This window comes from Dermacentor andersoni, chromosome 2 (assembly GCF_023375885.2).
Source record: "Dermacentor andersoni chromosome 2, qqDerAnde1_hic_scaffold, whole genome shotgun sequence".
NCBI lineage: Eukaryota > Metazoa > Arthropoda > Arachnida > Ixodida > Ixodidae > Dermacentor > Dermacentor andersoni.
This window is the reverse complement of record NC_092815.1, coordinates 34,646,886-34,665,610: the sequence shown is the minus strand read 5'-3', so window position 1 is coordinate 34,665,610 and position 18,725 is coordinate 34,646,886. Positions and strand designations below refer to the sequence as shown.

At 47.3% G+C, this 18,725-nt stretch overlaps 1 protein-coding gene across 2 annotated transcripts in view; it reads left to right on the top strand.

Annotated features, from left to right (window-relative positions):
• The first annotated feature begins 1,710 nt into the window (after positions 1 to 1,710).
• LOC126542477 (uncharacterized) overlaps positions 1,711 to 18,725 on the top strand; it is a 34,053-nt gene continuing 17,038 nt past the window's right edge. The window contains exons 1-2 of one of the 2 annotated variants that reach the window (XM_055077277.1): positions 1,711 to 3,428; positions 16,452 to 16,775. In XM_055077277.1, the coding sequence (XP_054933252.1) occupies positions 3,300 to 3,428; positions 16,452 to 16,775 (453 nt within the window). In that variant the 5' untranslated portion in view covers positions 1,711 to 3,299. Of the gene's footprint in view, positions 3,429 to 8,808; positions 9,139 to 16,451; positions 16,776 to 18,725 lie in introns of those variants that run through there. The other variant, XM_050189562.2, reaches the window with a different exon arrangement.

Below are 18,725 nucleotides of genomic sequence, written 5' to 3'. Positions count from 1 at the left end.
AGTGGGGGACTCTGGAAATTCGGGGTTCTTTAACGTGCACCTAAATTTAAGTACACGAGTGTTTTAGCATTTCGCCCCCATCGAAATGCTGCTGCCGTGTCCAGGATTCGATCCCGCGACATGGTGCTTAGCAGCCCAGCACCATAGCCACTAAGTAACCGCGGCGAGCGCGATAAGAATTGTGAAAGGAAGTGAAAGCTTACGCTAACGTGTGCTTGACGATGCCGTTCTCTCAGCCTGGGGTGCAATCGCGGACATTGTCAAATTTCTCTATATTGTCGAATTCATCAACTTGTCAGCCCTAATATCGTCCAGATTCCATCCCCGGCCTCTTTGATTGGAACAAAATGCCATCATTACAGAATACAGACAATATGGCTGAATTCGACAATGTCAAGAATACCCTATCGTAGAGGACATGAGCGACTTTCCCGTGCGAGGCTAGAATCCGGAGTGGCTACATTCACCGATGACGCAGCTAAGAAGATGGCTGTGTCGATAGAAAATGTTTCGTCGTTTGCACTCACTTAGCACTTCTCTGCCTAAGCGAACAACTGGCCCCTTTTATGCAGATCCAGGACAGTATGGCCGTCATGTCTCCGCTTGTCGGCGACTATTCGGGTGACCGGCACCAGCTGTACAAGCTTGTCACGCTGTCGCTGGCTTCGGCGGGCTCCTTCGTGCTGCTGCTGGCCATCTTCCCGCTGCTGGTGCGTACCACAGGTCGCCAGTCGGAAGAGTCCTGGTACGCGTCCGTTGACGCCGGCGACACGAACTCCTCGTTCGGCAATGGGCTGCGTCGCTCACTCGACTACGCGGCCGCCAAGCCCTGCGACGACTTTTACGCGTACGTATGGCTGAGCTATAAGCTGAGCGTGTAACGGACGCCGAGAGGTTGAGAATCGCATTTTTGAATATTTCTAAGCGTCCACTGTAAGCGATTGAGTACAAGTTTGAGTGAGTGAGTGAGTGAGTGAGCGTCGAAGTATGATATGACATGGCTTAGTGGCCAAATGTATGATGAACTGATTACAAGGCGTCGAGGACAATGTTTTGCAGAAGACACCGCATCTCGTTCAAGGTGGGCACTTGAACTATTCCAAGGCTAAGAGCCCTCAAGGTGGTATGCTCATGTTATCCTTCTGAAAGACCTACCAAGCGTATTGTTGTTTAACTTCTGCGAGCTTACGAGAAGAGGCGTATTTTGCCCAATGTGGGCTGTATCACCAGTGATGTCTAGTTGAGATAGTAATTAAATTATTTATTAACAATTAGCGTTGCTGTTTCTGTCTACCCCTTCGATTTCATAGTAACGGCAACACGCACGCGTCAGACTTGCATACTATAGGGGCGATGTGTTAGCACATATGTGTGTCGCAAAACCGGATTGCGTGCAAGTGACCATTAGAGCTGGTGATGGCAACTTGTGACACAGCATTTGACCGAAGCTCAGAGAGGCTTTATTGCAAGGTCCAACTGTATTTCACTTATCTGCTGACGCAAACATGTTGGGAACGGCATCGTCATCATAAATGCTATCCTTGTGTCTTCTTCGCCCCCCCCCCCCCAGCGCAAGAACATACTTACATAAAGCATTATGGTGGATCACAACGGTGCAAGACGCCTACACTGGAGCTACTGCCTTCCATGTACACTTTTCGTATACTTTACAGTACGCCTCCACTTTGCTGAAGTTCTTCATTGTCATGGGCGTGTTCGCGACCATCCACAATGTGATACAGATCTACTGCTGAGCTGCAAGGATCTGCCTTTACGTCAACGACATGATATTTTCAAGGGGGACCTTATCTCACGATCGTTTACTGCAATACGCACTGAGCAGCAAAGTAATCGATTTTGTTGCGGTATTCCTCTGGAAATGCCGCAGGATTTGCCTTTTCTTTAGCTTTAATTAGAAAAAAAATTCGAAAAAGGAGAAAGCACACCACTGAGCGTAAAAGTTTACTTATTTTGGGGTTTTTCGCTTCCACATCTGTAGAATACTTTGCGAACACACACAATCGCTGCTAATAGCGGCTCAACCTGTCGAGGTGTCCAAATTGAAACGCGCCCAGCGTCTAAGATGCTGGTTTGCCCGCAAGAAATTCATAAGGGCGTTCTACGCCGCTTGTCGATGCATGCGTCTGTGGCGTAGCATTTTGTTTCTTGACGCCGTGGAGACTTCGGGACACAGAATGGAGGACTCCTTGAAAGCTGCGATAGTGCCCTATGTTGGCCGTGGTGTCCCGTGCTCTGAGTTGCCCAAGGGTTACCATCTCATCTTTCCTCCGTTACCAACAGGTGAAGAACAAAGGCACACAGTTGTATTGCACTGCGACATCACTGGACGCCCGTATAGAATCGGCGATTTCCCGAAGCCCTTGAACGAATTCAGCAGGTAGGGAACATTGGTGGATACGAAATGTCTCACGTGTGGCTGCTGAACATGAGGACAAATGAGGCAAAGCAGACGTTGCTAGATGCCGAACTGCTATTGGTGAAGAACCGGCCGTGCCTCATTATTGACCCGGCGCGGAAAGGGCTCAGAGGAATAAGCTACAGTGGGTCGAGTTCGACGTCACTTCTGAGACCATACGACGAGCCTTTCGAGAGTATGGCGAGGTAAAGGAGGTCATCAGCGATCGGTGGAAGGCCGAGGACTTCTACGGCGCCGAGTCAACGACTCGTCTCGCATGTCTTTTGCTGCGTTAGTGTGTCATACCAGACCGCGTCCCTCATCAGATGCGTCTTGGTAGCGGCGCTGTACTCGTGGTTGTGCCTGGACGTGCTCCGTTATGCCTTCGTTGCCACAATACTGGACACATCCGACATGAATGCCGAGTGCCCAGGTGCGCAGCTTACCGAGCGTTCGGGAACGAGCAGGCTAATTGCACTCGCTCGTACGCCAGAGTTGCAAGCACAGGCGGAGACGCGGACTGGACCGAGATGCTCGTGGTCGAGGACGAAACGAAGAGCGTGGCTGCAATGGTGGCGACCATTAGCGACGCGGCCATAGGGGCGGCGTCCACTATGGCGATGCAGCCTCGCAAGAGAACACGGCTACAGACGTTCGGGGGCAGGAGGTGCCATGGTGGCAGACGCTTCTACAGGCTAGCGCGAAGAGGAAGAAGCTTGGCCAGAACCACCGGTGGACGGCACGCACTTCTGAAACACACTTTTCAAAGCAAAAACTGCGAACAAGCGTGTCCGGGACTGATGAGAAAATATATGCACTCAAGACCGCAGTAAGCGAAGCCGTCGCGCCGCTGGAAGACGGTGATTCGACGGACGACTCTGCAATGGGCGCCGAGGCAACACCTTCGAAGCATCGACTCAACGATAGTGACAGTGATCTAAAGAAAGGAAGGACGCTTGATTCTGCAACCCGTGAGGGAGCACGGCGAAGCGTCGTCAGGGGAGAGAGAGCGGTAAGTGAAAGATGATAGAGAAAGAGGCAGGATGTGGCCTAACAGACTCCATTATGCGCGACAGGTGGCAGTCCTCAGTAAAGTTGCCAGCGTTGTAGCGGGCGCTTATAGGGTGTCTATTGCTGTGGAACTTATGAACTCCAGCAGGCTTCGCAGCGCAGGGAGCTGGGGACACACCATGAACAGCAGGTCAGTCTCCGTGGCCGCTGGAAGGCCGCGACGTCTGTAGGTGTTGACCACTGTGGAGCGTTCCTGCGCCAAGGATGGGCAGGTACAGAGAAGGTCCTCCAGAGTCTCGGGGTCACCGCACTTCTTGCAGGCAGGTGACGTGGCCCGGCCCTTGGCGTACAGCCTGGCCGCAGTCCAGGTGCAGCCAGTCCGCAAGCGCAGGAGTGGGGAACGGTCTCTTCTGGAGAGGCCGTCTCAAGACACGAGGCCACGAGCAACGGAGAGGCGCGGGAACGTGCCTGGGACCAAGAAGCCTCGTGTGGCCAGCCAACAGCAGCAGTCGGCGTCGCCTACACGCGGCGGCGGCAAGTCGGCGCTCTGTGCGTCGACTGGACTGTGGGATGCTGTACCGCAAGGTTTACGAGGGGAACGCCGTAGGCTCGGTCTGGTATCACTCAACTATATGGAGTCCTTAGAGAGGGCGATATAAATGGCAATGTTGAGCGTCCGGGGGCTTAGTGCCAAGAGGCGGCAAAACCAACTTTACCGCCTCGTAACAGAGTACGACATCGATATTGTAGCCATTCAGGAGACCAAAGTGGAGGGAGAAGACCAGACAGAGCGTATGGTGCGACCTTTCGCGAGGCGTTATGACGTGTATGGGGGTGTCTTCGTGGTGCATTTGCTGTAGTGCACTTGGTGACTACTTGTTAGTCAGGCTGTTTCATTGTATGTGACTTTCCACTGTTATCAAAAAATTGGCAAGTAATTTGTCTGCACGCACCAACTAACGCTCAAGAGCGAAGGGAATTTTTCGAAGAAATGTAGACGCACTTGAAATGTGAGCGTAGACTAATCTTAGTGGGAGATTTCAATTGTGTCTGTGCGGGGCGTGACATAACTAGTGGGAAACAACATAATGATGCGATTACTGCTGTTTTGAAATATATGATCGCAGAATTTCATCTAGAAGATGTGGGTGAATGTCGTTGTGGCGGAAAAGCACTCATCTTTACCCACTTTCGAGGTACAAGCCGTGATAGACTTCACAGAGTGAACATATCGGCTGAGCCAACTCCTTCGTGTCGGGATTACAGTCACACCTGTTGAGTTTAGTGGCCATTGTTTGGTTTCTTTCTGTGTTGGAAAACAAAGAAGGAAGAACAAAAAGCATTTCTAGGGATCTCTGGAAATTTACTGCAAACTTGCTGCAAAGATGACGAGTTCTGTAAGTGGTTTTTCAAGACTGTAGATATAACAATAATTCAAAACTTAGGTAGATGGAGACGTAAATGGGAAGCTTGTAAGCAACCAACTAAATTGAAAGCGCTTGAAGGGCCAGTGTTTTGAGACACGAAAAAAGAAAAAAAAAAAAAAACTCGAGTCCCGTCCTAAATGGGATCTGAAGGAATTATTGAAAATGAAAAGTACACAACCCGGCTACTCCTTAGAAGAGGTATAAAAGAAAATCATGAGTTGATAGACCAAGAGTGATACTAGGGAGCATTGATTAGAGCCAAAGCTGAGAACTTGTGCACAGGAGAAATACCAACAAAACGTGCTGTGGAGTAAAAAAAAAAGTATGCTTCCCAAAATCAAATACCAGATATATAACATAATGGTCAGTGTCTACCAACACAGAAACAATATCAAGTTCTTTTTTTTTCGAATATTACAAAGTATTGTTTTCTCATAGTTCAGTTGACACTGATTGATTTAAATATGACTTCATTTCATTGATGCCAACATTAGACAATGAAACCAAGGAAACATTAGAAGTGCCCATAACAGTAGAGGAGGCTAAGAAGGCGATTGATCATTTAAATAATGGCAAGTCACTGGGGCCGGATGGCTTCGTCGCTGCATTGCACAAAGCGTTTAAGGGTTCTGTCGCACCTGTTTTGACAAGCATACAACGAGGCTTGCGAAAAAAAAAAAAAAAACATCTTCCACCGTCCTTTTTGTCAGCACACACAATCTTAAACCAGAAACTGAAGACCCAATCAAATTATGTAATGTTACATTGTATAGACCGATTAGTCTGACAAATATAGACTATAAAATATTAATGAAAGTATTGGCTGACAGGTTGCAGTCAGTTCATATCAAACGCGCGGAATAAGAGGAAGGGCAATTTTGACAGATGTACACATAGCACGCTCAATCCTTGAATGCTGTGACGCAATGAAACTCGATGTCGTCATGTGGCAAGTTGATCTCGAGAAGGCATTCGACCGCGTGCCGAACAATTTACTTCTCTCTATAATTGAATATGTCAATGTAGGAAATGTGATCAGCGAAGGTGTGTGGATGGCTTACGCCGGATGTACGACGAGTCTGATAATAAACAAACCAGGTGAATGCATACTAGTGCAGCGCTCATTCAGAAAAGGGTGCCCGTTATCACCGATTCTTTTTTGTGTATATGCTGTACTTTTTTATCTACTTGTAATTAGGAACAACGCGATACGAGGATTTAAATTATATCAAGCCGAGGTCAGCCTTCTTGCTTACGCTGATGACATCGCACTTTTCTGTGTTAATCACGAAAGTGTAATGCATACTGTCAATACTGTCAAAAGCTTTTGTCAGGCAAGTGGCAGTGCAGTAAACTGGGACAAGTGTCTTGGGTTTTGGCATGGGGAATGGGACGTCACACGAAGAGCGTTTATGAACATGAAATGGCAAGAAACACCAACAAAATGCGTTAGTGTCCCTGCAATACTACGGTGAAAACGAGCTTATTGAAAGAAAAAAAACGCGTTACGTGAAAAGACTCAAAAATGGAAAGGCTGGGATAAGTCAATTTGCGCGCGGGCCACGACTTGCAACTTATTTCTCGTAAGCAAACTATAGTATGTAATGCAGGTTTTGCAGCAGGTGAAATGTACAAAGAAATGCAGAGTGGTCGTGGTTTTCATTTGGAGCTCTGCATGGGAAAACACCACCCAAGCACTCCGTACAGATGGTTAACCAGCGAAGCTGAAACGTGCTGCCGCGGTGTTCATCATTAGGTTAATCCCGACGGTTCGTTAAACGACGGCTTGGTAGGCTGCCGGATCATCGGTTCGCAGTTGCTGCTTACGCTTGGCTGCACGAGCCTGTTCGTGGGCTCGGGCAGCAGCATCGGCACGGCTTAGATGAACTCGTTCCCGGTTCTGCTCACGGCGTTGCTGATCGAAAGCTGCTTGCTCTTCAGGAGCATGTATGACGCGTTGCCTACCCATTTCAGAGCTGGAGCGCGCGCGCTCGGCTGCAATGGAGATCAACGACGTCACTACTGGTGCAGCCAATCGCGTGCCTCTTCTTTTTCCCCACGCATACGCATGGGGTTGCGCCGGAGGAGTTTTCGGTGTACAGGCGACAGACAGGCGGGCGGACGAATCGGCTAGCCATATACAGCTTCGCTGTAAAAGCGAGCAAATTTTTTTAAAGAAGAGCGTGATGGTGGGCTTGGTTTAGTGCATCTGTACATAAGGCAATTCGTCAGTCGATTTGTTTTTCTCAGAGGTGTAGATGACACGTTTCTTAGAAATGTGATTCAACTGAAGCTGGGTAAAGTGCTACCGGAATTTGTTGTGTCTGCGGTGTGTCAGCAAGGACCAGTGCGCGGATATCTAAAGAAAGTGGTTTCATCTTTTCGTTTCTTATCAGTGCGTTTTTCTTTACAATACTTGACCGAGCTATCATGTAAAAACTGTACAAAGACCTCGTTGATATGTTATTTCCTGCGCCATTGTACAGCAAATTATACTGAGTAGGCCAAGGAAAATATGTTTTGAAACGAGTTATGAAAATGCTCGTCACACCAGGGATTAAAACTTTTTTTTAAAGCTGCACGCAGGAACCTTACCCTTTAAACCATAGAATAGGCGTTTATGTGCTCCGTGGGTTACTCGTGGTTTATTATGCAAAAAATGCACCGGCGATTGCGATACTCCCTAATGCGAAATTTGAGCGCAGCTCTATACATGTTTTCATTTCGTGCGCCAATATTTTGTATTATGATTATATAGGTTTATATTAGGAAGAGAACACTGTGAGTAGCGCGCTTTGTTTCCGTAAGGACGACGCCTGCTACTCTGGCGCCATATCGTAGCCATCGTCTCTGCACAGCCCGTCTTGCGCAGCACTACGCTTTTCTTCTCACGCTTTCGTCCCACCAACGACGAAAGCGACCCTTCGTCGCTGGGAAATCGTGCCACCAGCGTCAGCGGCGACAAAACGCAAGGGAGCGTCACATCGAGCCTTACTCGTAGCCGCTCGCCATCGCCCCTTGCAGAAACAGTGATACACGTCACACACGCTGGTACCGCGTACTGACCTTAGAAGCTGAGGCCGTGGATATCGCCTCTATATTTTCAATGCCAGTTCAATCGCTCACTCCCCAATAGGAGCCCTTGGTGCGCCTTAGCTCAGCGAGGTGCCACGATTCGACGCTACCCAGATGGTACGACTGCTTGCGTCACGCGTGCGTCTGAGCACGCGCCGCTGCCGTTCCGGTGGAGAAGCGGTAGGTGCTCCGTCCCTGCATCTGTCAGGTTATCATGGTATCGCGCGTCTGTCAGTCTTCTTCAGACTTCCGTCGCGAGGCGTCACGCAGATGGTACTCTCGCCCGCGACCGTTAAGCAGGCGCTAATGCTAGCCGACGGGGGAGAGTATAAAGAATAATAAGAGAGGACGCTGAACGGTAGGATCGGCCGCATCTGGCTGGCTTTGAAAAAAGATAGAGGAGGCGCCGCCGCGACTGTGTTTGCCGCGAGATGGCTCTGCGTGTGCGCCAAGCGCAGAAGAAATGTAGCGGAAACGTATTTCGCTACTCGTTTAACTGCGACTTCTGTAATTTACATGCTCATAATTACCGATATACGCCGCAGTATAACTTTCTACGGCACGTTTATAAGGCAATACCGCATTCACTAAAGGTGCTTTTGTCCCGCTTTGAACCACCGAACTCATGGCTGAGTGGTAGCGTCTCCGTCTCACACTCCGGAGGCCCTGGTTCGATTCCCACCCAGCCTATCTTGCAATTTGTCCTTATTTATGAATTGCCTTCCGTGATTTTTCACTCACGGCCAACGCCGCCGACACCGGCTTTCCTGCGACACGAGCTCCTTAACGCTGTCACGTTAAAATATGTTAGTCTTACCCTTGATATTGACAAAGCGCAGCCGCTGCGCGGCTGTTCCATGGTCGTGCAGGTTCGTATGCGGCCACTGGCCCCGCGCGTTCCCGAGGCTTGCGCACCAGTTCCACCTGCTAGACAATCGTGTCAGGGTGGCGGCGTTGAGGCGCGTCGCGGCGCTCGCTTGGAGCGCCGTCAACATGACGGTGACCGAGAAGGTGGGCCGCGCTCTGGTCACCTGCCTGGGCGAGCACGAGTCCGAGCACGACCACAGCAACGTGGTGGCGCAGTTGCTGCACTCGCTGGGCGTCGACTGGCCTTCGCTGAGGGTGGTTGCCGACCGGACGCGCACCTTCAACTTCCTCCAGGTCTTCTTCACGCTGTCGCAGAACATGGGTCTGCCCCTCTTCTTCCAGGTGGGAGTGCGCTGCTCGTCACAGCCTCGCGGGTGCTGCTATCCGTTCGGGGCACAATTTTGGAGCAGGCTTGAGCCCCACCGCAAGGCAAACTGTAGCCTAGGCAGTGGAGGCGCTGTCAGAGTGATCAAATTCAGCTGTTGAGAAGATGCGCAAGAAGAAAGCAGTTGACTGTCACCATCGTTGTTGATTGCGCCTCTTGCTTGAATTTTCAGAGAGTGTAATATGATCCCATATGGAGGAATGTTCCGGTTTACGTTGTCCAACAGCGCGCGGTCAGTTTCAGAAGTAGCTGTAAAACTTAGCAGGCATACTGGCCCTGCGCACTGCAAGACTTAAGCAGAGTTTGGTTCTGCGCATTCGCAAAATTCTTAGTTCTAACCTTGGGTGCACTAATACGCCTGTGTCTGCTACATATAACGTCTTCTAAAACCTATGTAGCTGTGACTTCAGATTAAGTGGAATTGAAATTTAGGTTATTCAGTGAGCTCTCAAAGTTCCTCCTAAAGCTGGGGCAAGAGAAGCCCACAGCGAAAGGGTTTTCGTGTTTGACTGAAGAACACAAACTGCATCACAAGGTTGAGTGTCACTCATTATGCGTGCATATATACAAAAGATCCGTCTTCGACTCTGAAGGAGTATATACATCGCGAACGCCTAATCATTTTGTCAACAGCCCTAGCTTGTTTTTGTTAGAACTCAGTATCGTTTCTTTTTTCTCTTCCCCAGATACCTTGGTAGATATGCGATGAAGTTTCAAATTACAACTAATCGAAGGCAAAAATATTTAAAATAAATTTCGCGTGCCGTTTAGATTAGAATAATAACGGTTGTGATAATTACTTCACGTCCTTAGAACTTCATTAAATGGTAAAACCGAACTCGGATAAATTGCGGCAGATATCAGACTAAAAATCATCGGCAAACAAGCCCACAAGAGTCCAAAAATCAATTGGATGACGAAATTCACTGCTAGCAGACGTTGAGCATCTTAGAACAGAATCAAGGAGAGAGAAGGGTGAATATTAATGTTGAATCTTTCGATTTTTTGTATCTCGCTTGCTCTTGAGAAGCGTTCATGCGTAAGGCGCAGGCGCCAAGCTTGAAATTAATATTGTATGCTAATCAGTTATTAACCGTGCTAGTGCGTTTCTGCGGCGAAAGCTGTGCGTACTTCACCTCTTTCTCCATTCGCCCCCCGACCATGACGACGCATCCAAGCTTAAAACTTTAATGGAAATGAAATGCCGCGTCTGATTATTCGCGAGTGTTGAACTCGGCCATTGCGAAATTAGGAACGTTTACCCAGCACACCTTGAATTCGTTCTTGCTTTTCTTATTCTCTTTTGAATGCTCATTTTGATTGTTACGATCCAAAAGTTAAAAAAAAATAGTTTCTTCTCAATTTCCGGAGGGTCTAGTGCGGCAAGGTATAAGAAAAAGGAACTTCTGAAGTGGATCCTTGTGCCCTTAAGTGGGGACATTATGCAAGCGAAGATGCACTAAAGTTTTGTTTCCGCGCTGGGAATTCTCTCGCAGCGTACGCTCTTGGCTGGCGCGGTTGAAGCCATCCTCGCCCCTCGTGAGATAAATTTGTCTGAAACCGTGCGTGCGCTGTCAGATGCGCGAAACGCTGCTGGTTATTTCGTATTTATTCAAGTAGCGTAAGCATGAAGGAGATTTTACAGCGAAGCTGTATTTGGCTAGTGTTCCATGGATTGTTCGTGTTAGTGTGTCAAGAATAAAAAAAAATGTGAACGTGGACCAATCCCGGAGATAGTGCAATACCGGGCCGGTCTGCGGCGCGGCGGTAGTGAAGCATGCTTGAAGCAGTCAGCCAATAATAATAATAATAATAATAATAATAATAATAATAATAATAATAATAATAATAATATTAATAATAATATTAATAATAATAATAATAAATGAAATGAATAAATCACGATGCAATGTTTCAAGTTGATGGGTATACTGGAATCATTCGTGAAAAGCACGTGGACTGAAGAGCAGGAGGCGTTGCCATATACCCAAAGGACAAAATGTATGTACCGCCATGCACCCTCGACTCGCAAGAGGACAATGCCACCGACTGTGGGGATATCTGTGCCGTACAAACGAAAGGTGGAATTGTGATATCCATTGTGTATATACCTCCAGGCACACCCAAGTGTAACATCGAGAAGTTCATGACCACGCACTTTGCATGGGTTAGCCGAGTTGACAGTACCCCTGTGATCATCGTTGGAGACCTAATGCGGGCGTTTCAAAACCAAACAAGAAATGGTTCACTCAGTTTGTGCTAGAAGAGTGGTTTGGAGTGCCACACCAATCGAAGTCACTGAACTACTCAACGACGGTCGTGTATAGAACTTCTGGCCAAGAATCTGTATAAGGTTGTAACCGAACCATTTACTGCACATCACAGTAATCACAAAGCTATCGTCACTACCATTAGAAAACGGTAAAAATTAATGCATGCACCCTTGTCTAACCCTTTGTGATGTGCTACAGCTTCACTGGTCATCCACCTTCAAGGAGTGGAACGATTCATCACCTTTTTCTACGCTTTTTTTCTACTCATCCAATCTAATATAGTGTTTCATAAAAGCACTGCTTTTTAACTGAGACACGTCTTTTGTTCCGTTCCCGTGTGTTATATTAAAGGGACCCTAAAACGCCTTTATTTAAATCAAAGTAACACGCTGGAATAAGAGCGATGCCTTTATGTTCCCGTGTGAATTTTGGAAAAGGACTTAATAGGGAAGAAGATATTAGAAGTGCGATGTTTACATAACATCGAATAGCCTCCCAACTTATCAGTCATTTTCAGCTGAGGCGCTGTCGATGCGTGTTGATACTAAGTATTGAGCCTTACCCAGAAAAAAATTGAGCTAGGAAGCTTTAACTGCCGCATTATTCTACATCTTTCCCCAGGAAGTCATTTCGCTTGTGGAATCTGCCCTGCAGCTTCTTAAGTCTCTGCAAGTAAAATTCTTCCAGCTGCTGGTATAACTATTAGCCACAAGTCAACAAATACTGCAGGACCAACGTCACTCAAGAACACAATCCGCTCCCCCACACAAAGCTCTCAATAAACTCCAGGCTAGGGACTGGCGCCGCCTGCAAACAAGCAAATACACACACTTGTCCCGCCCACACGCCATCTCCCCAGACAGATATACGTTTAATGCATCGGCACTTGGGTTTTCTCCTTCAAGTCGTCTTAGAGATAACATAAGAGACCCTGTGAATTTTACTTTTGTTCAAATGTCAAAAGTTTTGGGATCCGCTCAGCCGCAACCTCTCTCATTTCTATGTCGTCAGGAATAATGGCACCGACTCTCTCACGTGATTTTCCCAGATATGTAGCAGTAATTTTGGTTGATATTCAGCAGCCCGCCCTGATCAGAAACGTGCCTATTACTGGGTTTATTACTTTCAGTAACGTGATCTCCAGTTGTAAAATTGAGAACCCAACATTGAATGGTAGCCTATGTAGGGCCACTGTTGCTCAAAGTATGTGACACTTGATTTGGAATCTGCTTCGCACCTTTCTCTTGGCGAAGCAGAAGCTAAAATATGGATCTATGCTCTTCCACAATGAAGTTTTATGGAGGTGACGTCATGTTCACTTTGGACCTAAAATAAAGAAGCTGGGATTTTGGGTAGCTTAGTTTCGCACCGTTGAATGCAGCCAAATTGGTCATTACACCATGCCATTTACAGCTACTTAGCTGAAGCTTTTTAGGGTAAGGCTCAATACTTATTGGCACCATCTGGTAGCAGTGTCATGTCTACCACTGCTTTCTTTTGTTTTTCTTGTGTTAGCGGTGTAACTCGTGTAGGTTCGCGTCTGACAAAAATGCTTGAGTGTGACAAAGGAGCGATGCGCACACGGGCGAGACGCGTTAGTAGCTGCCGCTTCCGCGTCACCATTGAAAATTTGGAAAGGTGGGCATGTGTGTGCCCAGTAGCTAGCATGTATGCACCATGGCGCTCCGTGTACCGTCATCGCTGACGTTGCATTAGGCGGCAAGGAAAGGGGGGGGGGGGGGCTTGCGGCTTTGAAAAGCCGCAAGAGAGATCAAGCGATAAAATCTGCGACAGTCTCGGTTCCTTCGTGCAAAAAAATTAAAGTTGAAAATATGATTTTACGTGCCAAAACCACAGTATGGTTACGATGCACGCCATGGTGTGGGACTACGGAATAATTCTGGCCATTTAATGTTATTTAACGTGCACCTAACTAAGTACACGAGCGTTTTCGTTGCCACCGTGACTCAGCTGCCGTGACCGCACCCGCGACCTCGAGCTCTGCAGTGCAACGCTGTAACCACTGTGGGCTAGCGCGGCGGGAACCCTGCTGCAAACAGTGGACCAATATTTGGCTCGCGTGTTGCCGGCAGCATTGTCTGGAGGTGATAACGTTTTTCAGTCGCCATTTAATAACACGCACAGGTCGGAAATTCCCCACAATAATTTGTGTGCTTGCCACGGCGACTCGGTAGCTATGTCTTCTTCTAAAATTTGTGATTGCAGGGTATATTCCCACTGGCACTTATATGCGAGTGGAATGATGCGAAACGGCCTCGACTGTGTTGGTACTTCACTGCGCGTTAAGAAAACCGAGTTGGTCAAAATTAACCTATTCTATACACACGCCGTCCGTCGTTGCTAAGGTTCTGAGACGTTGTACTCTGTGGATTGACTATCAGCGTAATACTTTGCTCGGTTTTGGATTTTTTGCTTTTATTTCTGGGAAGGGCACTTCGTGCTCCGACGCGGCACTTGCGAAAGCTTTGAGGAGTGGTCCACGCACGCATAACTTTAATACCACGCTATTGGTTTTCTCGAAATTGAGATAGAGATTTCACATGATGAACCTGTACTGCGCACAAAGAAAGCGCCGTGCTGGCTTGCGCATTCCGCTACTACGTCTAAACCTGCCAGACGTAAATGCAAATTTAAGCATTACGAAACGCAAAGCTTAAGCTTTGCAGGCGCGAAGTTACATCTTTTTCTTCCTTTCCTTTATTATTATTTTTTTGGCGCCACTGTGGCTTATGCAAATGAACACAAGGTACGATGTGAATATTATGCACTCCGTGCCACACATTTCTATTCCAGCCAACCCCACTTGGTAGCGTCAGAGAGGAGTTGGAGTCCTTCTTTTCAAGTTGCAAGGGCCGGTCTATGGCCCTGAGACGCCATTATTAACTTGCCGTGCAAGCAAGCAAGCAAGCAAAAAAAAAAAAAAAAAATCATTGCGCATTTATAGTCCGCATGCAGAATGATGAGTGAAGTTGCGTTCCGTAAAGAAATAAGCAGTAAGGCGACTACATCGAATTGATTACGCTAAAAAACGTTCACAAAATGTCTTGGAAAGCTTTACATTGACCGAAACACCGCAGCTCTTCCTAAAGGCGAGTTCATTATTAAGTTACACAATACACTTTTGAAGGCTGTTTAGCAATCGGTCAGGTGGCAAATAATAGTAGGCATTGACTATGGTAATGCTGAATGAAGGCCGTGAAGCCACCAAGGTGGGCGTTTCATCTGCATCATGTGCATCACGCCGACATGCTATTCAACTTCAAAAGAACGGTTTTGGTTGCTGTTGCTGAGAGAACCTGTGCAACACTTTACGACTATGAATACAGTAGCGCAAGACAAGGACAAGGAAGGAAACAGGACGAGCGCCAGTCCTGCTTGCATCCTTGGCCTCGCCTTGTCTTGGACTACCATACTTTATATGATTCAGAACTAGCCCGATTGTCAGTCATATTGCCCGCTTTTTCTGGCTTAAATTTTGTTTTGTGTGTCACCATGTACAGCTTGCGATTATAGGGAATGCCACAAGGTACTCGTTACACAACCCGTCAGAGTTCGCAGTCACGCATACAATGGTAGATCTGTAAGCCATAGATTGGCAAACACGCCAATCAGGCTTGCCAAGCACGCAAAGTAAGTTGACCCGAGCGACGAGTTAAAGCGACTACATCCCTTTGCTACCTTTTACATTCAGTTCCTTCCCGAGCCAAATTTTTGGCACTGCTGTAAACACACTGAAAATAACAAAAGACTAACATTTTCTGACTCCGTTCTTGCAGCGAAACATAGCCCGCCGTTCTTCCAGCGATCAGCCTCGCTTCATCTCCTCTTCAATTAGATATTGGACATCCCAACCGTTGTCATGAACACAATGAGAGCTCTAATTAGTATTCCTTTCGTAGAACAACTTTAGGTCTCCTCTAACATTACGCTTATTGTGGACTTATATACCGGTTACAACTGTAGCTACGTTTAAGTTGTTTGGTGGGTTATATCGTGTATACCTACGGTGCGAAATAAAACAAGGACATAAGCCGTGCTCTCTGTGTTCTTTTGCTTTTGCCATTGTTCCCTTTATTTTTTGCGCTAAGTTCAGTATTAACCACTGCTCATTAATGAGTAGTAGGAGTGGTTATTAAAGTAGTGGTTATTACTAGATTATTAGTAAGTTATTTTTCTAGCAGCCACCTGTGTGGCGATAGATGCATCTTCGGCTTCCACACCAATGTCCTGAACATAAAACTTAACAATTTCACATCTTTAGACGATCCTTAGATATATTCTTGCTACTGTAGAATTACCTTGTTTAACGTACGCTCCAGAGCGATCAGTTCTACTTATTGTGAGTGGATTTTGACTCTTTACTTATTTATATAAATTATTCAGCCACTTGCCGTGGTTTTTCGTGCTATTTGGTGTTAGTTCTTTCTGGATTAAAAGAAATCAACGGATAAAAAATTAATCTGATCCAAATTTTCGCACTTACAAGTGGCTTAGCAGACCAAATTTCTAGGTGGCCTGAAGTGGAGTACTTGAACTTGTATATTTCGTCAGAAGTGAGTGCCGCACTCTCAAACAGATCCCCATAGTTGCTTAGCGCAAGGTAGCGTTATACTGGTATTACGGCAGCCAGATTGGGATCGTATTTTCCCTCCCAAAGCTTTAGTCAATTCGTCCTCCGCTCAAGATGGGTACAATAATGATATGTAGTACCACATGTACTTTGCTAAAACGAGCCATGCTTTGAAACATATTGTTAGGATATAATATTCCGACTGTCACAGAATTATCCTTTTATTTTTTGTTCTTAAGGTAACGTAAGAGCAACGCAAGTCGTGTCGCCGACTTGGGTGGCCTGGTCACTTGCCAGGCTGGATTTATTTGGTAGCCCTGTTGCGGTTTGGTTATAGGGATTTATGCCCTGTGCACTTCACCCGTTTCCGACTAAACGCGTCTTTCTTGGTTCCGCACACACGCAGTTTCTTCCCGAGCTGGACCTTCGACATCAGAATCGGACGGTGCTGACGCTGTCGCCGGGCTGGCTGCAGGCGTCGCTGGCCGACAAACGGAGCGTCTCCAGTGCGTTGTTCCTTGCCGCCGTCTACGGCCGCGACGACCTGTCTCAGCGGCTCCAGCGCGTGTACCGGCGCGTGGCGCTCGCCGCGGCAGCCCTCCACCAGAGCGCGCAGCACCAGGCGCCTTTTTACACCACGGTGGAAGGCGTGGGCAGCTTCAGCAGGTACCTGCCGTCTGCCGAAGTTCTGCTGGCCATGATCAATCTCAACTTCCGCAAAAAGAACCAGGTAACGATTGCAGCATTCCCTGAAAGAGGTTCCGCGGAGGCATGCTAGTTGACGCTATACGGTGCGCCGTCCTGCAGTAGAAAGTGTCAAATTATGTATGTTAACATGGGCAAGAATTACGTTGTCATTTGGAGCTATAAGTGCAGCGCAAGTGCAGCGACTTTTTCTTGGGCAGTAACTCTAACAGGCGCATGGCGAGCTCAAGTCGAGGCGTGCAAATTCTGGACACTCAAATTCCGACATGTAGGCGTTATCAGGCAATCAGAGAGGCCGTGGCAGCACCGTGAGCCAATGAAAACTGACAAGATGGCGGGTTAAACAATATGGTGCAAGTTTACAGTGCCCATAATAGCACACTGGGATGTGGGCGAACGGTGTTGGCACAGCAGACGCTAGCGGCTCGCACCATTGTATGCGTGACGGGTCTCTGCCCGCACTATCGTGGCTACAAGGGGAGGTAGGAGTATCGCGGGAGGGGGGGGGGGGGGGGGGGGCAGCGCGTGGCGTTGAATGTACCAGTTATTCGGGATCACAACGGGGCCCGGTTGAGAACATAAAATTTAAAGCTTAAACATAAAGGCGGAATGGTAGCATTGGTTATAGAGGAACTCAGGAGGCAGTGCACTTCCTTTTGAGGCTATGTCGAGCTGTCTGAGGACTCGAAGTTACAACATGAGATTTATCCAAGAAAATGACGTGTGTGGCATGCGGAAAAACTTCGGAAACCATTACACATATCTTACTGGAATTCCACGGTAAATAGTAGTAGTAAATCGCGTAGTAAATAGAAATGGGGTCAATCTTCAGGAAGCCCTGGGGTTTAAAGACGGTACTGAAGGGATAAACATTGGCGCTGTAAATGTAAATAAGAAACGATCGAAGGATTGGTGGTGCATAAATAGAAAGAGTGACGTGGAATAGAAATATGAATGTGATCGCTGAATAGATCGAGCCATTATATCCAGAAAAAAGTGGAAATTATAAACATTTGATAATAAAATAAATATTTAAACAGAAGGCTTGAGTTTGATGGCACAAGACACCGCCACATTTCAAAGCGGATTACACTCCTTACCATCAACAGATGCCTCTTTCGGGTGGCACCGCAGTAGCTGGCTGTTGCGACGTGGAGTCTGCTACTTGGAGTCTGCTTGGCGTTGTAGCTCCGTAGACATCGACGCGATCGCCCTAAGAAAAGAAGACGAGGTCGGGCGATACTACGAACGGTGCGGGAGCTTAGTTGGCTGGGAACCGAGGAAATAAAATATTGAGTTTGAGCTCCGGTGCTGGAACAACGTCTCGTTGCCACACTCTCATGTGCTCCACAGCTTCTTCCATCGTGTCAGTTTGTTTGGAACAACCTCGATGCACCTTCGAGACAGAAGCGGTAATGGATAAATTATTAAAACGCCAAACACATTGCTTTGAACCTAGGTGTAAGCTCGTGCAAGCCATTGCTCAGGTCTGCTAAGGTGCTCAGAAAAAGTAATGACGCACACGGGCTGCGAGAGGTTTACTTTATTCGTCGGAATGGTTATGTGTGTCGATGACACCTCTGTTTGAACGCATTTAGGGTCTTCAATATGCGCATGCCTGATAACCTGGGGAAGGTTTCTTTTTGACTTGCTGGATTCGAATAGTTTAATAATTCTAAGTTACTAAGTACTAATTAGTAATTTTGTAATTGTTATGTAGTAAGTATTTAATAATTATTTATTACGCAACAGGCTATGAAACCGAGGAATGACCAGCAGACCCAAACGTGACGAGTGCTCGAGAGCACTCATTTTCAGAGAGCACTCACTTTTTTGACGAGAACTCGAGGGCACTGTTTTTAGAATACCTGCGGATGCCTGCTTAAAGGGTCTCTCGCCAGAGCACACAGCAAACTTCGGTTATAAGCTGGAAGTTGTCACGTGTCCTCTAGGGAGCGTTATGCCACAAAAATTT